At 49.6% G+C, this 19861-nt stretch overlaps 2 protein-coding genes across 6 annotated transcripts; one reads left to right on the top strand and one right to left on the bottom strand.

Moving 5' to 3' along the window:
* Positions 1-6190: 6190 nt before the first annotated feature.
* Positions 6191-10146, bottom strand: SHBG (sex hormone binding globulin). 4 transcript variants are annotated; one of them, XM_045570123.1, is made up of 8 exons: positions 9367-10146; positions 9110-9207; positions 8751-8940; positions 8260-8421; positions 7513-7672; positions 7244-7380; positions 6681-6888; positions 6191-6358 (listed from the first exon to the last, which is right to left on the bottom strand). In XM_045570123.1, exons 1-8 carry the CDS (start codon positions 9496-9498, stop codon positions 6210-6212), a joined length of 1236 nt encoding a protein of 411 aa, XP_045426079.1. In that variant the 5' UTR covers positions 9499-10146; the 3' UTR covers positions 6191-6209. The 4 variants fall into 4 exon arrangements, with proteins under 4 accessions (XP_045426079.1, XP_045426080.1, XP_045426081.1 ...); XM_045570124.1 differs by having other exon boundaries at positions 7244-7332; XM_045570125.1 differs by lacking the exon at positions 6681-6888.
* Positions 10147-10585: 439 nt separating this feature from the next.
* Positions 10586-12127, top strand: SAT2 (spermidine/spermine N1-acetyltransferase family member 2). 2 transcript variants are annotated; one of them, XM_045570120.1, is made up of 6 exons: positions 10586-10800; positions 10955-11006; positions 11138-11221; positions 11319-11420; positions 11569-11609; positions 11742-12127. In XM_045570120.1, the coding sequence occupies exons 1-6, from the start codon at positions 10735-10737 to the stop codon at positions 11907-11909; spliced, it is 513 nt and encodes a 170-aa protein (XP_045426076.1). In that variant the 5' UTR covers positions 10586-10734; the 3' UTR covers positions 11910-12127. The 2 variants fall into 2 exon arrangements, with proteins under 2 accessions (XP_045426076.1, XP_045426078.1); XM_045570122.1 differs by lacking the exon at positions 11138-11221 and having other exon boundaries at positions 10643-10800.
* The last annotated feature ends 7734 nt before the right edge of the window (positions 12128-19861 follow it).

Below are 19861 nucleotides of genomic sequence, written 5' to 3'. Positions count from 1 at the left end.
CGGGCGACCTCATACATATGCAAATACGGAGAGAAGGATTGGGGCCGCCCCTGCCGCCTCTTAGGGACCTGGCAGTCTCTCCCCTACCCCAACCCCAGGTACTGGACTGCAACAGGGTGGCAGGAAGAGATAAGGGGGCGCGTCTGGGCGGAGTAGAGGGAAAGATAACCGCAGAGAGACTCAGAGACAGACAGTGAAGCAGATATATGCTTAAAGGTGGGGGCTCCGTGCAGGGAGTTAGAAAGGGACTAAGATAGAGATGCCACGGAAGAGTCCAGGAGACAGATGGGGCAGAATGTGAAAGCTGTAAAGAGCTTGAGACCAAGAAACACTGAGCAAAGAGACCAGCGGGGTGCTGGACCAGCCGGGAAGGAAGCTGGAATACACCAGCAAAGATGGATAAAGGCCACCCCAAGGAGGGAATTCCCCTGTAGAAGCTGCTACCAGTCCCCTGGACACCTCCTTCTCCAGTCCCACAGCCCGTTGTCCCACTGCCTGGTTCTCTCCACATGCAAGGCTTCCCCATCTTCCCACCACATGTCTCCCTGAAGCCTTCCCAACACTACATTCCCAGTCCTCAGTATTGCCCTGAGACCCCAGCCCTGCAGCTAGGTATGTTTAGGTGTTCTGCCTCCCCGCACCCCCAGCCCCAGTCTGAACTTCCCTCCTCATTTGCCCATTTGGGTCAGCAAATATTTATTGAGCACTTAGTAGAGACTGTGTGCAGCTATAGCCCTGGGGAGGCCAAGATAGGCTGGACTGAAGTCACAGCTCTCACAGGGCTCAGCAGGCCCACAGTCTAGGAGGGAAGTAGAAGAACCTCTAAATACCACATGTTAAGAGTCATAATCTCCACTTCTTTTAATCTTTCTTCCAATCTTGCCACTTTTCTCTGAAGAGATTTTTCTTCTCCTTTCAACTCTCACCCTAAATCCTCGGCCCAAGTCCTCAACATCTCACATCTAGACTATCACTTTTGTCCTCCAGTCCAGGGCCAGCTTCAGGACATGAGACCTGCTCAGTCCCACAAGGCCTATGGTCAGAATTGCTTGGTTTAATGCTCTGCTGTCTCCTTGAAATTCTTAATAGTTCTAACTTTGAAGCTGTGCTTTGTGAGGTCCAATGGGACACTGGCACATGTGTGTGAGCAGAGGCAATATGGGTAATGTGGTGGCCCATTCTCATATGTTCAAGAGGCTCCGTGAGCACAGAATTCTGGTGGACCTATGATGCATGGAAGTTCAGCCAGACCCAAAGGGAGTACCAGGTAAGCATGTTATATCTGCAACTGCATAAATGGGGGTGCTGACAGCTGAGAGCCCACACCTTCCACTCAAAGCAGAACTTGTTTCAAACACAGAATGCAAGCAATGGCATTCTAGGAGGCATGGACGATCATGACATCCTATCATAGCCTCTCTTGGTCATGTCACTTTCCTGTGTTAGCTGGCTGCTCAGGCTGGCGATGATGACACAGAAGGACAGCGAAGGCTGGGGCAGCCTACGGTTCCTTTGCCTTTCAGTCCTTCGTTACCTATCAGGAAACTGAAGGTAGAAAAGTGTTCATTTAAAAAATGCAAACATTAAATAGCAAAGAAAAAACACCACGAGAAATTGAGAAGAACAGAAAATAGTTTATATTTTAGTGCCTCTAATGGCACTTTTTTCCTGCTTTTTGAACAAGAGGCCCCACATTTTCATTTTGTACTGGGTCTGCAAATTATGCAGCTGGCCTGCTTCGCTCTATCCTGCAGCAGACTCTCGATTAATTTTCTCAAAATACAGCTTTAATTAGGCCACTCCTCAGCTCAGAGGTGTTCAATAGCTCCTCGTTACCCAGCAGGATGGAGTCCTGATTCTTCAGTCTAATCTACAGGGTCCTCCACAACCTACACCCAGCCTGTGTCCCCAACCTCCTTTCTCACTAGTACCCAACTAGTCCTCTGCTGGAACCCAGCCAGCTACTCCCAGGAAAGACTGTGCTTACTCCTGACTTCGCACCTTTGTCCATTTCATTCCTTCCTCCTAGAAGACTGCCTACTCTTCAGAAACTAGCCCCAACTCCTATTCATTCATTCAATGCAAATCTAATGCGCATTTGCTTAAAGCCAGGAAGTATTGTTATTCTGTTCCCTGTGTTCCTGGGGCTCCCACTCCAGTGGACAATAAAAATAAACAAACAAATATAATAATGTCAATATTATGCAGAAAAAATATAACAGGGTGATGTACCAGAGTGCCTGGATGGTAGGGATGGCCTTACCAAGGAGGTGACTTTTAATGTGGACCTAAATGGCCCAAAGACCTATGGGGAGAGGTGGTGGAGGAGCTTTCCAGGAAGAGGGAGGTGTAAGTGCCAAGGCTGGACTTTAATGAGGGAAGGCAAGATGGATACAGCAAGAGCTCCAAGAGGTAGATGGGCTCCAACCCATACATGTCCTTGTAGGCCAAAGGGAGTGGTTTGGATTTTCTTTTTTCTTACATCCCATCTAGTAGACACGGTTTGGATTTTAATCCAACCATCCTGGTAGCAATTCTAGAGTTTTAAGCAGGGGAGCGACAAGACACACAATTTAGCAAACATAGCCTGGGAATGGCCTCCAAATTCCTGGCTTAATCTCTGCCCTGTACCCTAGGCTCACTTAGAACGGGGAGAATTAACGTCTTCTGCGCACTGCAGGGGGTTATGGAGTAAGGGTGAGATATCTGTTGCCCCCTGCCTTGCTGTCTTCTCCTACAGCCTAGAAGGAGGGAAGGGGACAGGGAGGAGGGGGGCCTCTGCACTAAATGCAACACTGGTGTTCAGAGGGAGACAAGCTGAGAAAGGGGAGATCAGAGAAGCCTATAGTATGCTGGGGGTAAAGAGCCATTACAAACCTCCAGCTTCTTCCTGAAACCCAGCCCTCCTTCCAGTCTCCCCAGAAAGGAGAGAAGGAATGAGAGTCCCCACACCACACCCAGAGCTTGCCCTGAGGTCTGCCCATTGATCCCCTCCCTCCAGTCCATGCAATTCCCGGGACTTCGCTGTCTGGCTTCCCAACAAGATGGGTCTTTGCAGAGAAAAGAACAAGGAAAGAAGAGCTCTCTGAAACACAGATATGGCGGGGGAAGGGAGGAATGGAGGGTTGTTTAATGGGGACAGAGTCTTAGATCTGCAAGGATGAAAAGAGTTCTGGAGACAGATGGTGGCAATGGTTGCACAACAATGTAAATGGACTTAATGCCACTGAACTGTACACTTGAAAATGGTTAAGATGGTAAATTTTACATTGTGTATATTTTACCACAATTGAAAAGAAAGAAAGAAAAGAAAGAAAGAAAAGAAAGAAAGAAAGAAAGAAAGAAAGAAAGAAAGAAAGAAAGAAAGAAAGAAAGAAAGAAAGAAAGAAAGAAAGAAAGGGAAAGAAAGATCCTTCACTGACCAGGTTGAGCCCCAATTCCTCAGCAGGACACACAAGGCCTTTCACCACATGGCCTGAGGAGCCTCCCAGTCTGCCCTCATTCCAGCTCAGCCTGCCCAGGGTTCAGCCACATCACATGCCCTTCCTCATCTTTTATACCCAGCAGGCTCAGACTTTTATGTCAAGAACCATGTGTGAAGTTAATAATAACAACATATCTCATATAGTGGGCACTCTCTAGATGCCAAGCGCTGTGCTAGACATTTTACCTACATGATTTTGTCACATCTTCCCAGCAACCCTATGGAGGTGATAACTTCACCATTTTGTAGACAGGGAAACTGAGAGTTAAAGAGGTTTAGTCCTTTGTTCAACTTCACACATCTAATAACTCACCTCTTCGATGGTCCTTGGTAGAACTAGCAACCAGTTTCCCTGGCCTCTCATGGGTGTCTCCATTAAAGCATTTCACGTGTCTATCTCTCTCTCAAAACCCTGGTTCTCCAAGGCCAGTGGCAAGTCTTGTTCATCTTTACAGACCCTGTGGATGACCTAACAGTGTTTGGCATGCTGTCAGCAGCCAATAAATGTTAGTTGAAAGGAAGGGGGGGGGGACAGGAAGGGAGGGAGGGAGGCAGAGAGAGAAAGAGGCAGGGGATAGGGTAGAGTGAGTGGGTAGACTGGGCCTGGAGGCTGCAGGGTGTGCTGCCAAGCTCTGGCAAGTTTAGTTTTTCAGGGGTGTGGGGAAAGCAGAGGACATTGGGCTGGCATCGTAGGTGCCCTTGGTGGGGGCCTGGCAAAGTCTGCGTCAAAGCAAAGTCAGTCTTAATGAAAGAGTGTAGACAGCTCTGGATGGTAATCAGGAATCTTGGAATCTAGGACAGGCTGGGGAAAGAGAGGTTGGGGGCACAGTGTCCTGGAGAGGGTAGGGTGGAGGGAGGAGAGAAAAGCCAGTCCCTGGGAGATTCCAGGGACAAAACGTCAGGAAGTTGCCACTCAGAACAAGCCCCTTGGTGGGTCCCCAGGTGTATCCAGGCTCTTTAACCTCTCTCCGCCGGGCTCACAGTCCCGGCCTCCAAAGGATGACTTCTTTTCATTATTCAGGTCTCTGCTCAAGTGACTTCCCTGACCACCCAGCTAATGTTGCCTCCCCACCCGCCCCCTATTATATTACAGGATTTTATTCCCTTTATAGCTCTAACCACTATCTGAAATGAGCCTGCTTATTTACTTGTGTTCTTGTTTATGGGCTGTCTGCTCACCCTCCACTCTATTGCAAGCTCCATGAGAGCAGGGGTCATGTCTGTCCTTTTTGCCAATGCATCCTAGGTGTCTAGATCAGTGCCTGGTACATAGTAGGTGCTCAGGCGGCCTAGGTAACCCTGAACATCACTCAAGGGCCAGAGTTGAGTTTGGGCTCCTCTCTCCATGCCCAGGACTCTCCTGCAAACACTGTTGGCTGGGTGGAGGCAGGTGGAGACCCTGGGAAGGTCTACAGGGTCAAGACTGGGAGGGGCACAAAGCAGGGCTTGGGATTTGTGTCTTCCACCTCAGAAACTCTATTGCAGCCTCCTTACCCTAGGGTCATTTAGGTCCTAGCTGATCCCTGCAGGAGGGGAGAACAGGTCCAATGAGTGACTCACCCTGTTGCCTGGGTTACTGGCAGGAAGAGCCTTGTAAGAAACAAGAGGCTGGGAAACTTGGTGGGAGCCTAGAGATTCCATGGGGGGTGGAGATGGGGGATGCATTAACAGCTCTTGAGCAGGATGAGGGTTAAGGAGTAGGGACAGAGGGGCTGGAGCCCCAGGGCTCCTTAGTGGGCAGGGAGCTTTGGGGTGAGACCCAAGGGTTTCTAAGAGGGCTGAAGACTGGGAGCTGGGGTCTAGGGGCTGGGAGCTTGGGCATGAGGCATCCCCAGGGAGCAGGAAGCTGAGACAGGAAGGTGCCCCTGGGAGAGGATAGGGCACCAGGATTCTCCTGAGGTCTAGGGGCTATGGGCTGGGTCACTATATTCTTTAAGGGCAGAGATGTTCCTAAATCTGTCTATTTTTCCCAGCTGGGACCAGCACAAGCCAGTTCTTGTTTAATGGAGTAGAGACAGATTCATCTGGGAACACAGCGAGTAGACCAAAACTAGGAGAGAGAGAAAGAGAGAGAGAGGCAGCTTTCTCCCTCTGCTCACCTCCCTGTTTCTTCCTCCCTACCGCCAACCCTTTTCCCAGACTTCCTGCACCCCTCTGCCTATGACCCTCTCACGCCCCCTGCTGCTCCCTCCCTGGGCAGCAATGGCCAGTCCAAGGACTAGAATGACTGAGACAACAAAATTCCATCTCTCCCCTTGCTCCTGATCTCTAGGGACTAGCCACAGAGGCAGGAAGCTGGAGTTCCAAAGGGAGTAGATACTGTGGAAGGAGGTGGGCTCCTGGCTTCCAGAAAGTGGCCTGAATCTGGTGTGTATGTGTCTGTGGGTGCTGTTGCTGGGACCTCAGCCTAAGAGGTGACCACTTCCTCAGGGAAGCCCTCCTTGGGGCCCAGACTAGGTGAAGGCCTCCCAGTCTGCACGCTATCACAACTCTGAGAGTCTCCTGTGTGGTGCTTACAGTTTCCAAGTATCCATTTAGTAGTTAGCCTTTGATGGGTGCTTGCCTCCCGACGGGACTGTGAGCATCAAGAGGGTAGGAACCAGATTGGTTTTGCTCATCAGTACAACCCAATGCTTGACACAGTGCCTAGTACCTTCCCCGTACACCGTAAATATTCGTTGAGTAAGTGAATGAGTGACTTTCAAGGGAGTTCTTAGGTAGGGCTTTAATGGGAGGTGTCAGTGCCATTGCCTGGGCTCCGAGGACAGCTGTGAGTCCAGATGTCCTGGCTTCTGTTCAGGGCCTGGTCCATGTCCAGCCTCTGGCCTTGTGCCCAAAGGCCATTCAAGCAAAAAGAGGCAGAAGAGTCCTCTCCTGGAGGGAGGTGACACAGAGGTGGCATTAGAGCACCTGGTGGGTGCTTGGATCCAGAAGCTCCTCCCTACTTTTCCACTTCACCAACCTGAATATTCTTTTTTTAAATTTTAATTAATTAATTAATCAATTGTTTCTTTTTTAACAAAGGGGGAGAATCCAACCTGAGTTTTCAAAAGCACTGCCTCCCACTGCCCCCATATCCTGTGTCTTCTTGTGGCCTTTTCTTCCTCCCTACCAGAGGCTTCCTTCCTCTCAAAAATGTGCCCCTCCCTTTAGCTATTTACAGTGGTGTGCAGGCTGGAACACCACTCTCTCCCACCTGGTAAAGCCCCCAGGAAGAGTCGCCCTTGAGGCTGAGCCCAGAGGTTGAGGATGGGGCCAAGGCCCAAGGAAGGCAGAGCAAGGACTTCAGTCTTCAGACCCTGGCTCAAGACCACCCTGGACACACCCAGTGTCAGCTGAAGAGGGAGTCCCAAGACCAGGGGCAGATCCAGCCCCTGCCCGGACCCAGGAGACAGCACCACCTTCTGCAGAGCATGTGGGAGGAAAGAATCAGCAGAACCCACTCCCTGTGGCCCCATCCCTCACTGCCTTAATCGTGCCTCTCAGCTACACCTCCACCTACTGGCCATCCTCACCACTTAAATCCTGCCCCAGTTTTCTAGGCTTAACCTCTGTGAAGCCACACCCACCCCAACTAAATATGCAATCTAAGTAAAAACTGTTTGCTTGCTGTGGGAGGCTTCAAGATATGTCCCTCACCCCATACCCACACCTGAGCGCTACCCTTAATATTATAATATTGAAACTTTGCAGGCCTCTTTTCCCGTGTTGCTGCCAGGTTCCACTGAACACAGGTAGTGCCCCATCCTCCCTCTTTACTTGATCTTGGAGGTGGAGGCTGAGCCAAGAAGGGTTCTCTGGTGTCCCAAGGGCAAGGAGGTGGCCTGAGCCTGCCATTAGCTCGAGTCCTAGGTCCAGAGAGAAGGCCCAGGGCTCCGCATGAGGCTGGGGAATGTCTGGGGGGAGAAATGATCCTCCTGAGGCCCCAAAGCTGGGCCTTCAGGGAAGGGAGGGGCCAGTGGTGGAGGGAGACAGAGGAAGGCAGAGCTGGCCATGGGGGAAAACAGACTCCAAGGAAGTCTGTCTACCTTGGAGACTGAATTCTGCATGAGTCCCTGCAGGGAAGAATATCCCGGGTTGTGACTCCACATCGCAGCTTCTGAGGTTAGCAGGGGTAGAGGCTGAGGTCTGGATCTGTTTGCCCAGCCAGGTGCCCTGACGCAAGCAGCCATCCAGGGCGGGGACCAGCTGGAGGAGGTGGGGGTAGGGAAGATGGAGGAATGTGGACATCAGGGCATCTGTGCCCCAGTCCCTGCCTCCCCACTCTCAGTTTTTTTTTGTTTTTTTTTTTGAGGCAGAGTCTCACTTTGTTGCCCCGGCTAGAGTGAGTGCCGTGGCATCAGCCTAGCTCACAGCAACCCCACACTCCTGGGCTTAAGCAATCCTACTGCCTCAGCCTCCCGAGTAGCTGGGACTACAGGCATGTGCCACCATGCCCGGCTAATTTTTTCTATACATATTTTTAGTTGTCCAGATAATTTTTATTTCTATTTTTAGTAGAGATGGAGGTCTCGCTCAGGCTGGTCTCGAACTCCTGACCTCGAGCAATCCACCCGCCTCGGCCTTCCAAAGGGCTAGGATTACAGGTGTGAGCCACCGTGCCTGGCCCCCACTCTCAGTTTATTCCCCTCTGAGACATGAGCATTTGGCCTCCCTGATGCAGCTCTCATCCCACCCCTCTCCTTTAAACCATGCATTTAGATTCCTATGGCCACCCACCCAGCAGTTCTTTACCACGTGTTGGCCACCGCTCCCCCCGCACCCCACATAGTTACCGGGAAGCGCAGGTTGGAGGCGGGGAAGAGCAGTGCCCCCAGGGCAATCCTCAAGATGGGCTGGACTTTGGTGTCCAGGGGCCCAGAGACTTGTCTCAGGTGCAGCACCTCCTTCCCATCTACCCCCAGCAGCACTGAGTCCCCATCCATCTTTAATTCCACCTGCAGGAGGGCGATGAGAAGCAGAATCAGAGGCCCCTGGGGCCTGTCTCTGCCACTTTCCTCTGAGGTGGCCCAGCACTATAATGGAAAGAACACATCCCTGAATACTCAGCTGGCATACTTGGCCCACTCAGGGCTTGTTGCTTATATACTGACTGAGCCTTACCATTCCCACTGGAAAAAAAATGGGGACAAGAAGAGCTCCTTCGTGAGTTTTATGTGGATTAAATGAGATGACAATGGTAAAGGGATGCCCGATAACTTGGTTTTGTTCCCTTTCCTCAGACCCACCCCGGACACCCCTCGCCTCAGGACCAGAGCCAGCTTACCTGGTGCCATCTCCCATCATCCAGCCGAGGTCCTGCACTCACTGTAAACCGGGCCCACTGATTGTGCATCTGGATCTCAGGCCTGCCATCCCGAAGTCCCAGCATGAACCAGTCATCCTTAGGATTGGTATCCCCATAAAAAATCACTCCCTCTGGATCCCAGGTTCGAAACTCAAAGGAGGAGGAGGTTCTGGAAGGACACAGAAGGAAAGACTGTGTATGGGGTGTGCCCTTTGAGGGTCAACCTGGGGTTGTGGGAAGTGTGGGGGTGGCATTCAGGGAGAAAGACAGGAAGACAGGGAAAAGAGAAGAGCTGGTAGGGTCAGAGAACTGGATCAAGAAGTGGAGTCGATACTTGCTGATACTTGCTGATCTTGGTGAGGTCAAAGGTCGTGACAGCGACAGGCTGTTGTCCTAGGCCATTGCCAAGGTGCACAGCAGGAGGGTCCTGGGCCCTCTATTAGAAAGAGAAAATAAACAAGCCGGAGCAAGGACATGTCAGAGACAGAGGGAGAGGCCCTGCCACAGGGCCAGAGGAGAGAAGGAAAGCAGGCAGAGCCAAAGTGTAGCTCGTTTAAACACACACATGAAGTAGTGCCCTGTCCCACCCCTGCACCTGGGTGGGGAGAGTATGTCTCAGGGGCCGTCCCTGGTGGGTGTGAGGCAGTTGCAGCAGCAGTGGCAGCAGCGGCAGCAGCAGCAGCAGCAGCAGCAGACGCGAAGTGGCCAGTGGGCCTCCGCTCTTCATAATCAGCCGCTGTCCACTCTGTGGCTCAGACAACTCTTTGGAGAATGCAGTGAGGGCAGGCAGCCTCGTGCATGGGCGGTGGAGGGTTAAAGGTTGCACCGGGGGATAAGGGGGGCAGGAGATGGGGCACTGACCCTGCGGGCCCCAATGAGGACAAATGGTCCCTCCACTACCATCCCCCACTGCTGAGAAAGTTTACCAGCTGGGAGAGGACAGCCCATTTCCTCTCCCCTCTTCTAGAACCTGACTTAGGTCCTCCAAGACTTCTGCCCACCTGGGGAGGCTGCCTTGCCAGGCCTCAGGTCTAGAACCAGTCCTGTCCTGCTCCCCAAGGAACATCCTTTCTTAGGGCTAGAGGTGAGACATAGAATCCTAAATATTTAGCTAGGTGATCTTCAGCAAGTCACTTTGTGCTTCAGTGTCCTTGTCTGTAAAATGAGGAAAATAACACTTTATGGGTTGCTATGAATGAGGGTTAATTGAGATAACGCAGGCACAGATACCTGGTGTGAACACCTCCTCCAGTGTCTTCCCAGGCCTCTGAGGTTTGTCTCACAAGAAGGTATTGTCTCTGTGTATGATTTAGTGGCTACTAAGTGGACCCGCCCCTCACTCCCAATTATCTTCCCCTATGCATTTATTATAGGGCCTAACAGTCTACCAGTAGAAATTCATCACCCTCTCCCTGACCCATTTAAAAATGTAAATACCCTTGAAAGAAATAACACTTTCAACCACCCCACAGCGGTAGGACAGCTGTCAGACCTGGGGGTCTTGGGGCTCACCCACGGTCTGGGTGGGTGAGCGAGAATGAGGCTAAGGCAGATAGTGCATACTTCAATTAAAGAAGCACGGGGTGGGGGGAAGCTTTTCAGCCGATGGAGGCTGGGATGTCCAAACAACAGAAAAGAAGCCTCCGCACTCCCAACTTTGACCTCTGCCCAGGCGCCTGGTCACAGGACTGGGGCGTTGGGGGCGGGGCTGGGGCGGGGCTGCACCTACTCCGCAAGCTGATTGGCTAGCGGGTGTGCGCCTGCAGCGGCGGAATTTAGGGGCTTACCCCGGCGGTGAGGACCGCCTTGCCCGCCCACTGTCTCCGCCCCGACAGCGCCGCTTTCCAGCCCGGGCGCCCCCGCCGCCCTGCTCTCCCAGGCTTTTCGGGATCCGAGCTTGTAGGCCCTCCCAGTTGCCCTTTGCCGAGTCCCGGGACTTTGATCCCAGACGGTGGGGAGAGGGATGGCTTCTTTGCGAATCCGAGAGGCCAAGGAGGGAGACTGCGCAGATATCCTGAGGCTGGTTCGGGTGAGGGCTGCGGGTGGGAAACTAGGGGGTCAGAGCCGCGCGGGGTGAGCTCTGGAGTAGGAGGTGCGGGCAGGGGAGGGGCGAGCCGTGGGACTCTGCTCGGGGAGCAGTGGGGTCCTCCTGCCCTAATCTAGCCTCTGTCCCCACGACGTAGGAACTAGCTGAGTACGAGAAACTCTCGGATCAGGTGACGATCAGTGAAGAAGGTGAGGGCTCAGCACCCGGGCAGGACGGAGGGTGGGGAGGAAGTGAGGGGTGGATTCTCCAGGCGGCAGCTCAAGGATGGGCTTACACCCAGGTCCTCTTTTTCTCTTTGTCACAACTCCAATCTCTGCAGCCCTGAGAGCAGATGGCTTTGGAGAGAATCCTTTCTATCACTGTTTGGTAGCAGAGATTCTTCCAGCCCCCGGGGAGCTACAGGGTAAGAGCACCTGGACCTCTGAAGTCCACTGTCCAGTCGGCCTCAGAGGTCTCCCCGCAGGCTCCCACAGGCCATAACCTTCTTTTCTTTCCCCCAGGTCCCTGTGTGGTGGGCTATGGGCTATACTACTTCGTCTACAGTACATGGAAGGGACGCAGCATTTATCTGGAAGATATCTATGTGACACCAGAATATCGGGGTACTGTGCAGAGGCTGAGGCTGGGGTGGGAGCAAAGCAACCCACAGACCCTACCACCATCCTCTGCCCCACCCCCAGTCCCAGCCTATGGCCTTTTCTGATCTTCTCCAACTCAATCACTCTTTTTGCCTCTTTCTCCCTACAACAGGTCAGGGAATTGGTTCGAAAATAATCACAAAGGTGGCCGAGGTGAGGAGAGGGGTGGGGACTACAAGCTAGGCCCTGAAGAAGCAAGGGTATATGGGGGAACCCGGGTTGATGAGGTGAGAAAGCCTTTTTTGTTTTTGACCTCAGGAAAGTAAATGATGTCTTCTCCCACAGGTGGCCCTGGATAAGGGCTGCTCCCAGTTCCGCCTGGCGGTCCTGGATTGGAACAAGAGGGCCATGGACTTGTACAAGGCCCTAGGAGCCCAAGATCTGACTGAAGCTGAGGGCTGGCACTCCTTCTGCTTTGAAGGAGAGGCGATGAGGGAGATGGCAGGAAGATGACACCATGGCATGGGGGGCTCTCTCCCTACTTGAGTTTCTCCTTCCCCACCAGCTCGAGCACTCCCCAGTGACTGTCTCCACAGACACTGATACCCAAGCCTCCCTGAAGAAAGGAGGGTTGGGGGTACCTATCCTGAAGTATGGAAAGAGCAGAATTTCCAGAGCGGCCCTTCCTCTTTGTTGAAGGTGAAAAATAAATGAGAATTACTATGTCCTGATGTGGTGTTGGGTAGAGGTGTTGATGAGGTGATAAGCTTCAGCCCCTTCAAGACCCTTCCTGAGTGTTCTGGTCAGTGGATGTTTTCCTTGGGGGTAAGCCCCCCCCCCCCAGGTGACTTTAAGTCTCAGTGGGCCAGGTCTTGGCCATGCCCTGTGACAGATGGAGTAAAAATGAGCAAGGAGCAAGCTTGTTACATCAAGCTTGTTGGTCACATTTGGGACCCAGACAAAGGCCTCAAATATCTGGACTGAGCTGTGCCACACCCAAGACTGAGGCAGGCCCACAAATGAGCAGACAGAACAGGCTGCCACCTGGTGTTGGCATTTCAAGGGGCACTGAGAGGGACCATTTGCCCCAACTTTAAGATATCAGGGTGGGTGTGGTGGCTCTAATTCCAGCACTTTGGGAGGCCCAGGGGGGAGGGTCACTTGAGGCCAGGAGTTGGAAGTTCCAATGAGCTATGAGTGTGCCACTGCACTCTAGCCTGGGTGACAGAGTGAGACCCTGTCTCTAAAAAGCAAATGGAAAAAGAAAAAACAAAACAAAACAGATCAGCTCAGCCAGCTAATGCTTTTTAGTTTTCAAAAGTCACAAAATCTTTATTTTCATTCTGGCATGCCTTAAAAATAGTGAAGTTCAGCAAAACCAAAGAAAACCTTTAGGACCATGGATGGGCACAAGGAAAGAAACAGGCTCATTTCCCACTTTTATAATATTTTATTACACATGTAGTGCACATTTGTTGTAGAAAAATTGGAATGTACACATAAAATAAAAATAGAAGAGCCAGGCATAGTGGCACCTGTCTGTAATCCCAGCTATTCAGGGATTACTTGAGGTAGGAGGATCACTTGAGCCCAGAAGTTCAAGACAAGCCTGAGCAACATAACAAAACCTTATCTCAAAATTAGAAAAAAAAAAATAGACATTGTTTACATAGTCACTATTAACCCTTTGATCGCTCGAGGTCAGGAGTTCAAGACTAGCCTGAGCAAGAGCGAGACCCCATCTCTACTAAAAAATAGAAAGAAATTAACCGGACAACTAAAAAAATATGTAGAAAAAAGTTAAGCAGGCATAGAGGCACATGCCTGTAGTCCCAGCTACTCAGGAGGCTGAGGCAGGAGGATCACTTGAGCCCAGGAGTTTGAGGTTGCTGTGAGCTAGGCTAATGCCACTGCACTCTACTCAGAGCAACAGAGTGAGACTCTGTCTCAGAAAAAAAAAAAAAAAGAAGAAGTAATGAAGCTGGTCAGCCCCTTTTCCAGAGAGAAGCCAGGAGAATCCAGTTTCATGTTCTTGGCTCGTGTCAACGTGGGAGAGATTACTGTCTTTTAAACATTAACAATCTATCTAGTGATGAGGCCTTTTAAACTTAAAATTTAATGCAGAGTATATTATTATTATTATTGAGGCAGGGTCTCACTCTGTTACCCAGGCTAGAATGCAGTGTATAGCTCACTGCAACCTCAAACTCCCGGGCTCAAGCGATCTTCCTGCCTCATCCTCCTGACTAGCTGGGACTACAAGCACGTGCCACCACACCTGGCTAATTTTTTAAATTTTTTGTAGAGACGGGATCTCACTGTGCCGCTCAGGATGGTACATAGCTAGTCTCGAACTCCGGGGCTTAAGTGATCCTTCTACGTTGGCCTCCCAAAGTACCATGATTACAGGTGGAAGCCACTGTGCTCAGCCAGAGTTTACTCTTTATGTTTTTCCCCTCACCTTGACCCTAGATCTTACTAACATTCACAGGATATCTTTGCACTCCAGAGTCACTCCATTTTCATGGCCACCAAGAGTCCATCCACATCCTTGGGTTCTGGCCCACTTTTCTTCTTTTTTTTTTAAGAGGCAGGTTCTCACTCTGTTACCCAGGCTAGAGAGTGCAGTGGTGAGATTACAGCTCATTATTGCCTCCTGAGCTCTAGCAGTCCACTCACTTTGGCCTTCCAAAGCTCTGGGATTATAGGTGTGAGTCACTGCACCAGCCTTCATTAGCCTTCTATAAGGTGATCCTATCAGGTGTTGGGGCTGCTTGGAATGGGGTGATAAGGGCCTGGGTTCCAGCCATTCCAGGGAGAACAGAGGTTTAGGGTGAGGGCTTTTAAAGGGGAGAATACTGAAAACTTAATTAAAATATCTCAAGTCTGTGCATGTCTTTATTCCTACTTCCAATGTTACCTCTCTGAAAATTGCCACAGACTCCTAACTGGTCTCTTAGCCTTGTTTTGTATCCTATCCTCCAAGTTCCATAGGTTTACTATTTTTTATTTTTCTTTTGAGGCAGAGTCCTGCTCTGTCACCCTGGCTAGAGTGCCGTGGTGTCAGCCTAGCTCACAGCAACCTCAAACTCCTGGGCTTGAGCACTCCTCCTGCCTCAGTCTCCCGTGTAGCTGGGACTACAGGCATGCGCCACCATGCCCGGCTAATTTTTTCTATATATATTTTTAGCTGTCCATATAATTTCTTTCTATTTTTAGTAGAGACGAGGTCTCGCTCTTGCTCAGGCTGGTCTCAAACTCCTGACCTCAAGCGATCCTCCCACCTCGGCCTCCCAGAGTACTAGGATTACTTGCATGAGCCACCGCACCCGGCCTCTTTCATTTTCTTATATTTTCTTTCCTTTTTTTCTAACACTTTTATTTTTTGCTCTCTTTTCTGAGAGATTAATTTTATTTCCCAACCCTATATTGAATTTTTCATTTCTGCTTTCATATTTTTAATCTCTAAAATCTCTTTGTTCTTTGCATTTTAAAAACATTGTGCTTTTGTTTCATGGATATACATTCTTTTCTTATCTCTTTGAGGATATTTACGATAGTTTTTTTACAAATGTTTTTCTCCTTGCATAGTCTTCATTTCCTCTAAGCTGTCCTTTTTCTTTATTTGTTTTGGCCTCTTTCTTTCATTTAAGAGACTCCTCCAATGTCTTGTAATCTTCAGTTGTCTGCTCATATTTAAGAGTGAGGCGCTAAAGTAATGATTGGAAACTGGGAGTCACTCTGGACCTATTTTTTGGGGGACTACCTGATAAAAAACAAAAAATTAAAAAAAAAGGCAACTGTGTATGTAGAGGGTAGGGAGGCTGTTGACTATTGGCTTTACTACAGGGTGATTGACTAGGCCAATTATCTGAGGAAGTCCTGATTTCAGTATCATTAGATCTTTTTTTTATTCCTTTTTTTTTTTTTTTTTTGAGACAGAGTCTCACTCTGTTGCCCAGGCTAGAGTGCCATGGCGTCAGCCTAGCTCACAGCAACCTCAAACTCCTGGGCTTAAGCAATCCTACTGCCTCAGCCTCTCAAGTAGCTGGGACTACAGGCATGAGCCACCATGCCCAGCTAATTTTTTCTATATATATTTTTAGTTGGCCAGATGATTTCTTTCTATTTTTAGTAGAGAGGGAGGTCTCACTCTTGCTCAGGCTGGCTTCGAACTCCTGAGCTCAAACGATCCACCCGCCTTGGCCTCCCAGAGTGCTAGGATTACAGGCGTGAGCCACCGCGCCTGGCCTTCATTAGATCTTTTTTCTTGTCTGATCAGAGTTCTCAGAGAAGACTCGTCCAAACTCCTGCTTGGATGTATAGGCCTAGCTGCAGTTATTCTCAGAGCTGGGCGAGGAAGAAGTCTAGGGGGACTGTTATCATTCAGTTTGTAAAGTTTCATTTAATTTGCACGTTTCATATCTAACCATCCATTTATCAATCTATTCTTTTTTTTTCTTGAGACAGGGTCTCACTCTGTTGCCCCGGGCAAAATCATAGTTCTCTGCAACCTCAAACTCCTGGGCTCAGGCTCAAGAGATCCTTCTGCCTCAGTCTCCCAAAGTAGCTGGGACTACAGGTACACACCACCACACCCAGCTAATTTTTCTATTTTTTTGTATAAACCGGGTCTCACTCTTGTTCAGGCTGGTCTCGAACTCCTGACCTCAAGTGATCCTCCCACCTCGGCCTCCCAAGGTGGTGTGATTACAGGCATAAGCCAATCTATCCATCTTTCTATCTTCCTCCAATTTCTTATCTATTTAGAAATCCTAAGGCATGCTGGAGCATTCTGTTACAATATCCTTTGTACTTCAGCTAAAGTAATCTTACTAAAATGGAAGTCTGCTGAAAATCCTGTAATGGCTGCCATCACTTCCAGCAAAAAACCCAAACTTCTAAATAGTTTCAAGCCCTCCAAGCTCTGGCCCAAGGCAACCCTTCCAGCCATGTTTCCTCTCCAAATAGGTTCCAACCATGTTAGACTCTTTTCAGCACCTCCAATGCACTGTACTCTCCCCTCTGGGCCTCTTGCATATGCCACTTGCCTGCCCAAAATGCTGTTTCCCCTCTTCCCACTCCCATTCTTTGGCTGAATGAACAATAACTAGAGCAGATGAAGAAGAGGAAAAATCAAACCTGAGATGATTGTTCATGCTGGGGGCTTGGGAGCTGGTGATGGTGTCATTTCTAAAACAAAATAAGTCTCTCTTTTGCTTCAGAGTCCAAACCCAAACTTTTCAGTCTGATGGTCAGCACTGTGGATAACCTTCCCCACTTGATTTCTCTAACTCTCTCTGCCTATGCCTCAGAATCACTGCTGATAGTCTTCTACCATTTCTGCCACCCTAATTCCTGCTGTTCCTTCTCAGGTACTCTTGGAGGCATCTCTTCTTTTGTTAGGCCTTTAAACACTGGTTTAGTTGAGTTTCATCGTGGATCCAATTTATTTCTCTAGTAATGTAATTTTCTCTCTCTCTCTCTCTTTTTTTTTTTTTTGAGACAAGGTCTCAACCTGTCACCCAGACTAGGGTGTATTGGTGTCATCACAGCTCACTGCAACCTCACATTCCTGGGCTCAAGCAATCCTCCTCCCTCAGCCTCTTGAGTAGCTGCGACTTACAGGCACGTGCCACCACACTCAGCTAATTTTTCCATTTTTTGTAGAGATGGGGGTCTTGCTCTTGCTCAGGCTGGTCTCCAACTCCTGGCCCCAGGTGACCCACCCGCCTCGCCCTCCCAAAGTTCTAGGATTACAGGCATGAGCCACCATGCCAGGCCTCTCTTATGGCTTTAACTATGACTAATAATGTTGGTGATTCCACCTGTCAGCCCCAGACCTCTTCTGGGCCACACACCTGTGTATCCATTGACCTGTAGGACATTGATTCCTTCATTTAGTTACTATTTGCTATGGCAGGAACTGTGCTAGGTACTGGGTATACAATAGTGGGGACAGACATGGAACCTAGTCTTTAATCTCACAGAGCTGATAGCATTGGCAGAAGAAAGACACTGGACACATTATTAATATTACAACTGTGATGAGTGCCATGAAGGAGTACAGGATGCTTTGATACTGGGAGGCAAGGGAACTACCCTAGTGGGGTATAGTGGAAGACTAAGGAAATTATATTTACACTGGGACCTGAAAGAGAAATTTGCTGGGGACAAGGGATTGTCTCTATCTGGATGGCCCACAGGGCCCTCAAACTCAGAGAGGAAAGCAAACTTCATTAAACTCATCACTTTCTCCCTCAAAACTTTGTCTCCTGTGTTCTCTCTTCAGTGATTGGTACCACCATTTATTCTGTAACCCAAATTAGATATCTGGCAGTTGTCCTATTTTCCACCCATTACTTAACTGTTTTCTCACCCCACCCCGTCCTCCATCACCAATTCTTGGTGGTTCTGCTTCTAGCAGGCTCAAATTCATGGAGGCTGTACCTCTGTTGCCGAGAACCCAAATCTAAGTAGGTCCTCAGCATCTCTCTCACCTGCAACAGCCCCTCACTGGTCTCACTGGCTTTGGGACCACCCTTACACTTCAACCTATTCTTCATAGTTGTAAACTGAAAATCTTATCACATTATGCTAGTGCTCAAAATCTTTCAATGGCTTTCCATTATTAAGTAAAAGCCATTCTCCTTAACCTGATTTACAAGCCCTCATGGTTCAGCTCCCTGCAGCTCTCTATTTCAGCCAAATGCTATTTGAACTAGTTGTGGTTCCTCAAAGGACATGCTCTTTCTGCTCCCCTGCAGCACTGTATTACTTGTTTTGTAAAGTATACTCTTACTGCACTTTTCCTCTGGCAAACTCCTACTCATCCCTTAAATCTCAGTTTGCATCACCTCCTCTTCATGGTCTTCCCTGACCCCTTTTAAGAACAATTAACCATTGTCTCCTTAGGATTCCCCTCTATACCTATTCCTCATCTCTATTTCTTCTTCCTTCTCCTCGTCGTTTTTTTTTTGTTTGTGTGTTTGTTTGTTTTGCTTTTTCTTGTTTTGTTTTGGAGACAGAGTCTCACTCTGACGCCTAGGCCAGAGTGCAGTGGTGCCTGGGCCTCCCAAAGTGTGCCAACCTGCCAACCTGCCTGGCCTCTATCACATCTTCGACCAAACTCCATGCATTTATGTTTGTCTGCCCCTTCCCCAGTATATTATAAATTCACAGAGATCAGGAATATGTCTTGTCTTTGTATCTCTAGCACTTATCGCAGTGATTGGAACATTGTATGTGTGTATGAGGGGAGCTAAATAAACATTTGCTAAATGATTAAATGCACATGATCCTAATTTCTACACTTTAGTCACTTCTACTTAAACTTTGCTTATCTTAGTTCAAGAATCTGAAGTTTGGCCACGAACGGTGGCTCACGCCTGTAACCCTAGCACTCTGGGAGGCAGAGACAGGAGGATTGCTTGAGCTTAGGAGTTCGAGACCAGCAAGAGCGAGACCCGTCTCTACCAAAAATAGAAAGGAATTAGATGGACAACTAAAAATAGAAAAAATTAGCCGGGCATGGTGGTGCGTGCCTGTAATCCCAGCTACCGGGAGGCTGAGGCAAGAGGATCACTTGAGCCCAGGAGTTTGAGGTTGCTGTGAGCTAGGCTGACGCCATGCCACTCTAGCCCAGGCAACAGAGTGAGACTGTCTCAAAAAAAAAAATACAAAAAAAAGAATCTGAAGTTTTTCCTGGAGAACATTTCGTAAGTAAAAGGAAGGGAAATAAAAGAATCGGAAGTTTTCCCGCTAATACCCTTACTCCATGACAATTTTTCCTCAGCATTTAGATATAGAATCTTGTGCCAATCTAAGATGCATCTGCTTTTCGGTACTGCGCTGAAATTATTCTTTAATCTTGCATTATACCAGAATCTCCTCGAGACAAGAACCTTTGACTCTCAAGTCTCCTACAGCACAGAGTTAGGGATGCTTAAAAGAGAATCAATACATGCGCGCGGAGAGTAAAGCTCAGCGCGTGCGCACCGGCATTTTTTGCCTTTCGACTCCTCCTCTTTTTTTCCTTTGGAGCCTGCGCACCAAGAAAGACAAAGGTGGGGATAGTGACCAAGCAGTCGTTTAGGCGCATGCCCATCCCTACCTCATCCGAGCCCGGCGGGGCTCGCAGCTGCGGAGTGGGTGTGGTCTGACCAGGAGCGGCAGAAATCCAATCCGGCCGAGAGAGCACGGCCCCTCCCTCCCCACGATTGGTCAGCTCTCAGTGTTGTGGGGCGGGGAATGGAAGCGGTGGGGCGGTGGGATGGTGGGGTGGCGAAGAAAGAGAGCTAGTCTTGTTCTGCGCATGCGCAAGTAAGCCACCAGGAGAGGGCGTGAGAGAGTGAAAGGGAATGTGGAAGCTGTGATGCGCTGGCGAGCGCGAGCTGGGTCGCCAGCCTTGACGCCTGCGCCGTGGCCCTCGGGGCCCCGCGCGCGGCGGGCGGGTGCCCGGCGCG

This window comes from Lemur catta, chromosome 15 (assembly GCF_020740605.2).
Source record: "Lemur catta isolate mLemCat1 chromosome 15, mLemCat1.pri, whole genome shotgun sequence".
NCBI lineage: Eukaryota > Metazoa > Chordata > Mammalia > Primates > Lemuridae > Lemur > Lemur catta.
Note: the sequence above shows the minus strand (reverse complement) of the source record. Positions and strands in the feature narration are given on the sequence as shown.

Bases quoted from the DNA above. Each gene is read 5' to 3' on its own strand.
- SHBG (XM_045570123.1), bottom strand. From the start codon at position 9,498: ATGAAGAGCGGAGGCCCACTGGCCACTTCGCGTCTGCTGCTGCTGCTG. The intron at 9,208-9,366 runs GTGCAGGGGTGG...TCTTTCTAATAG, and splicing joins GACATACTCTCCCCACCCAG to AGGGCCCAGGACCCTCCTGC. The intron at 7,381-7,512 runs GTAGACAGACTT...TTCTCCCCCCAG, and splicing joins TGCAGAATTCAGTCTCCAAG to ACATTCCCCAGCCTCATGCG.
- SAT2 (XM_045570120.1), top strand. From the start codon at position 10,735: ATGGCTTCTTTGCGAATCCGAGAGGCCAAGGAGGGAGACTGCGCAGAT. The intron at 10,801-10,954 runs GTGAGGGCTGCG...CCCACGACGTAG, and splicing joins ATATCCTGAGGCTGGTTCGG to GAACTAGCTGAGTACGAGAA. The intron at 11,007-11,137 runs GTGAGGGCTCAG...CAATCTCTGCAG, and splicing joins GGTGACGATCAGTGAAGAAG to CCCTGAGAGCAGATGGCTTT.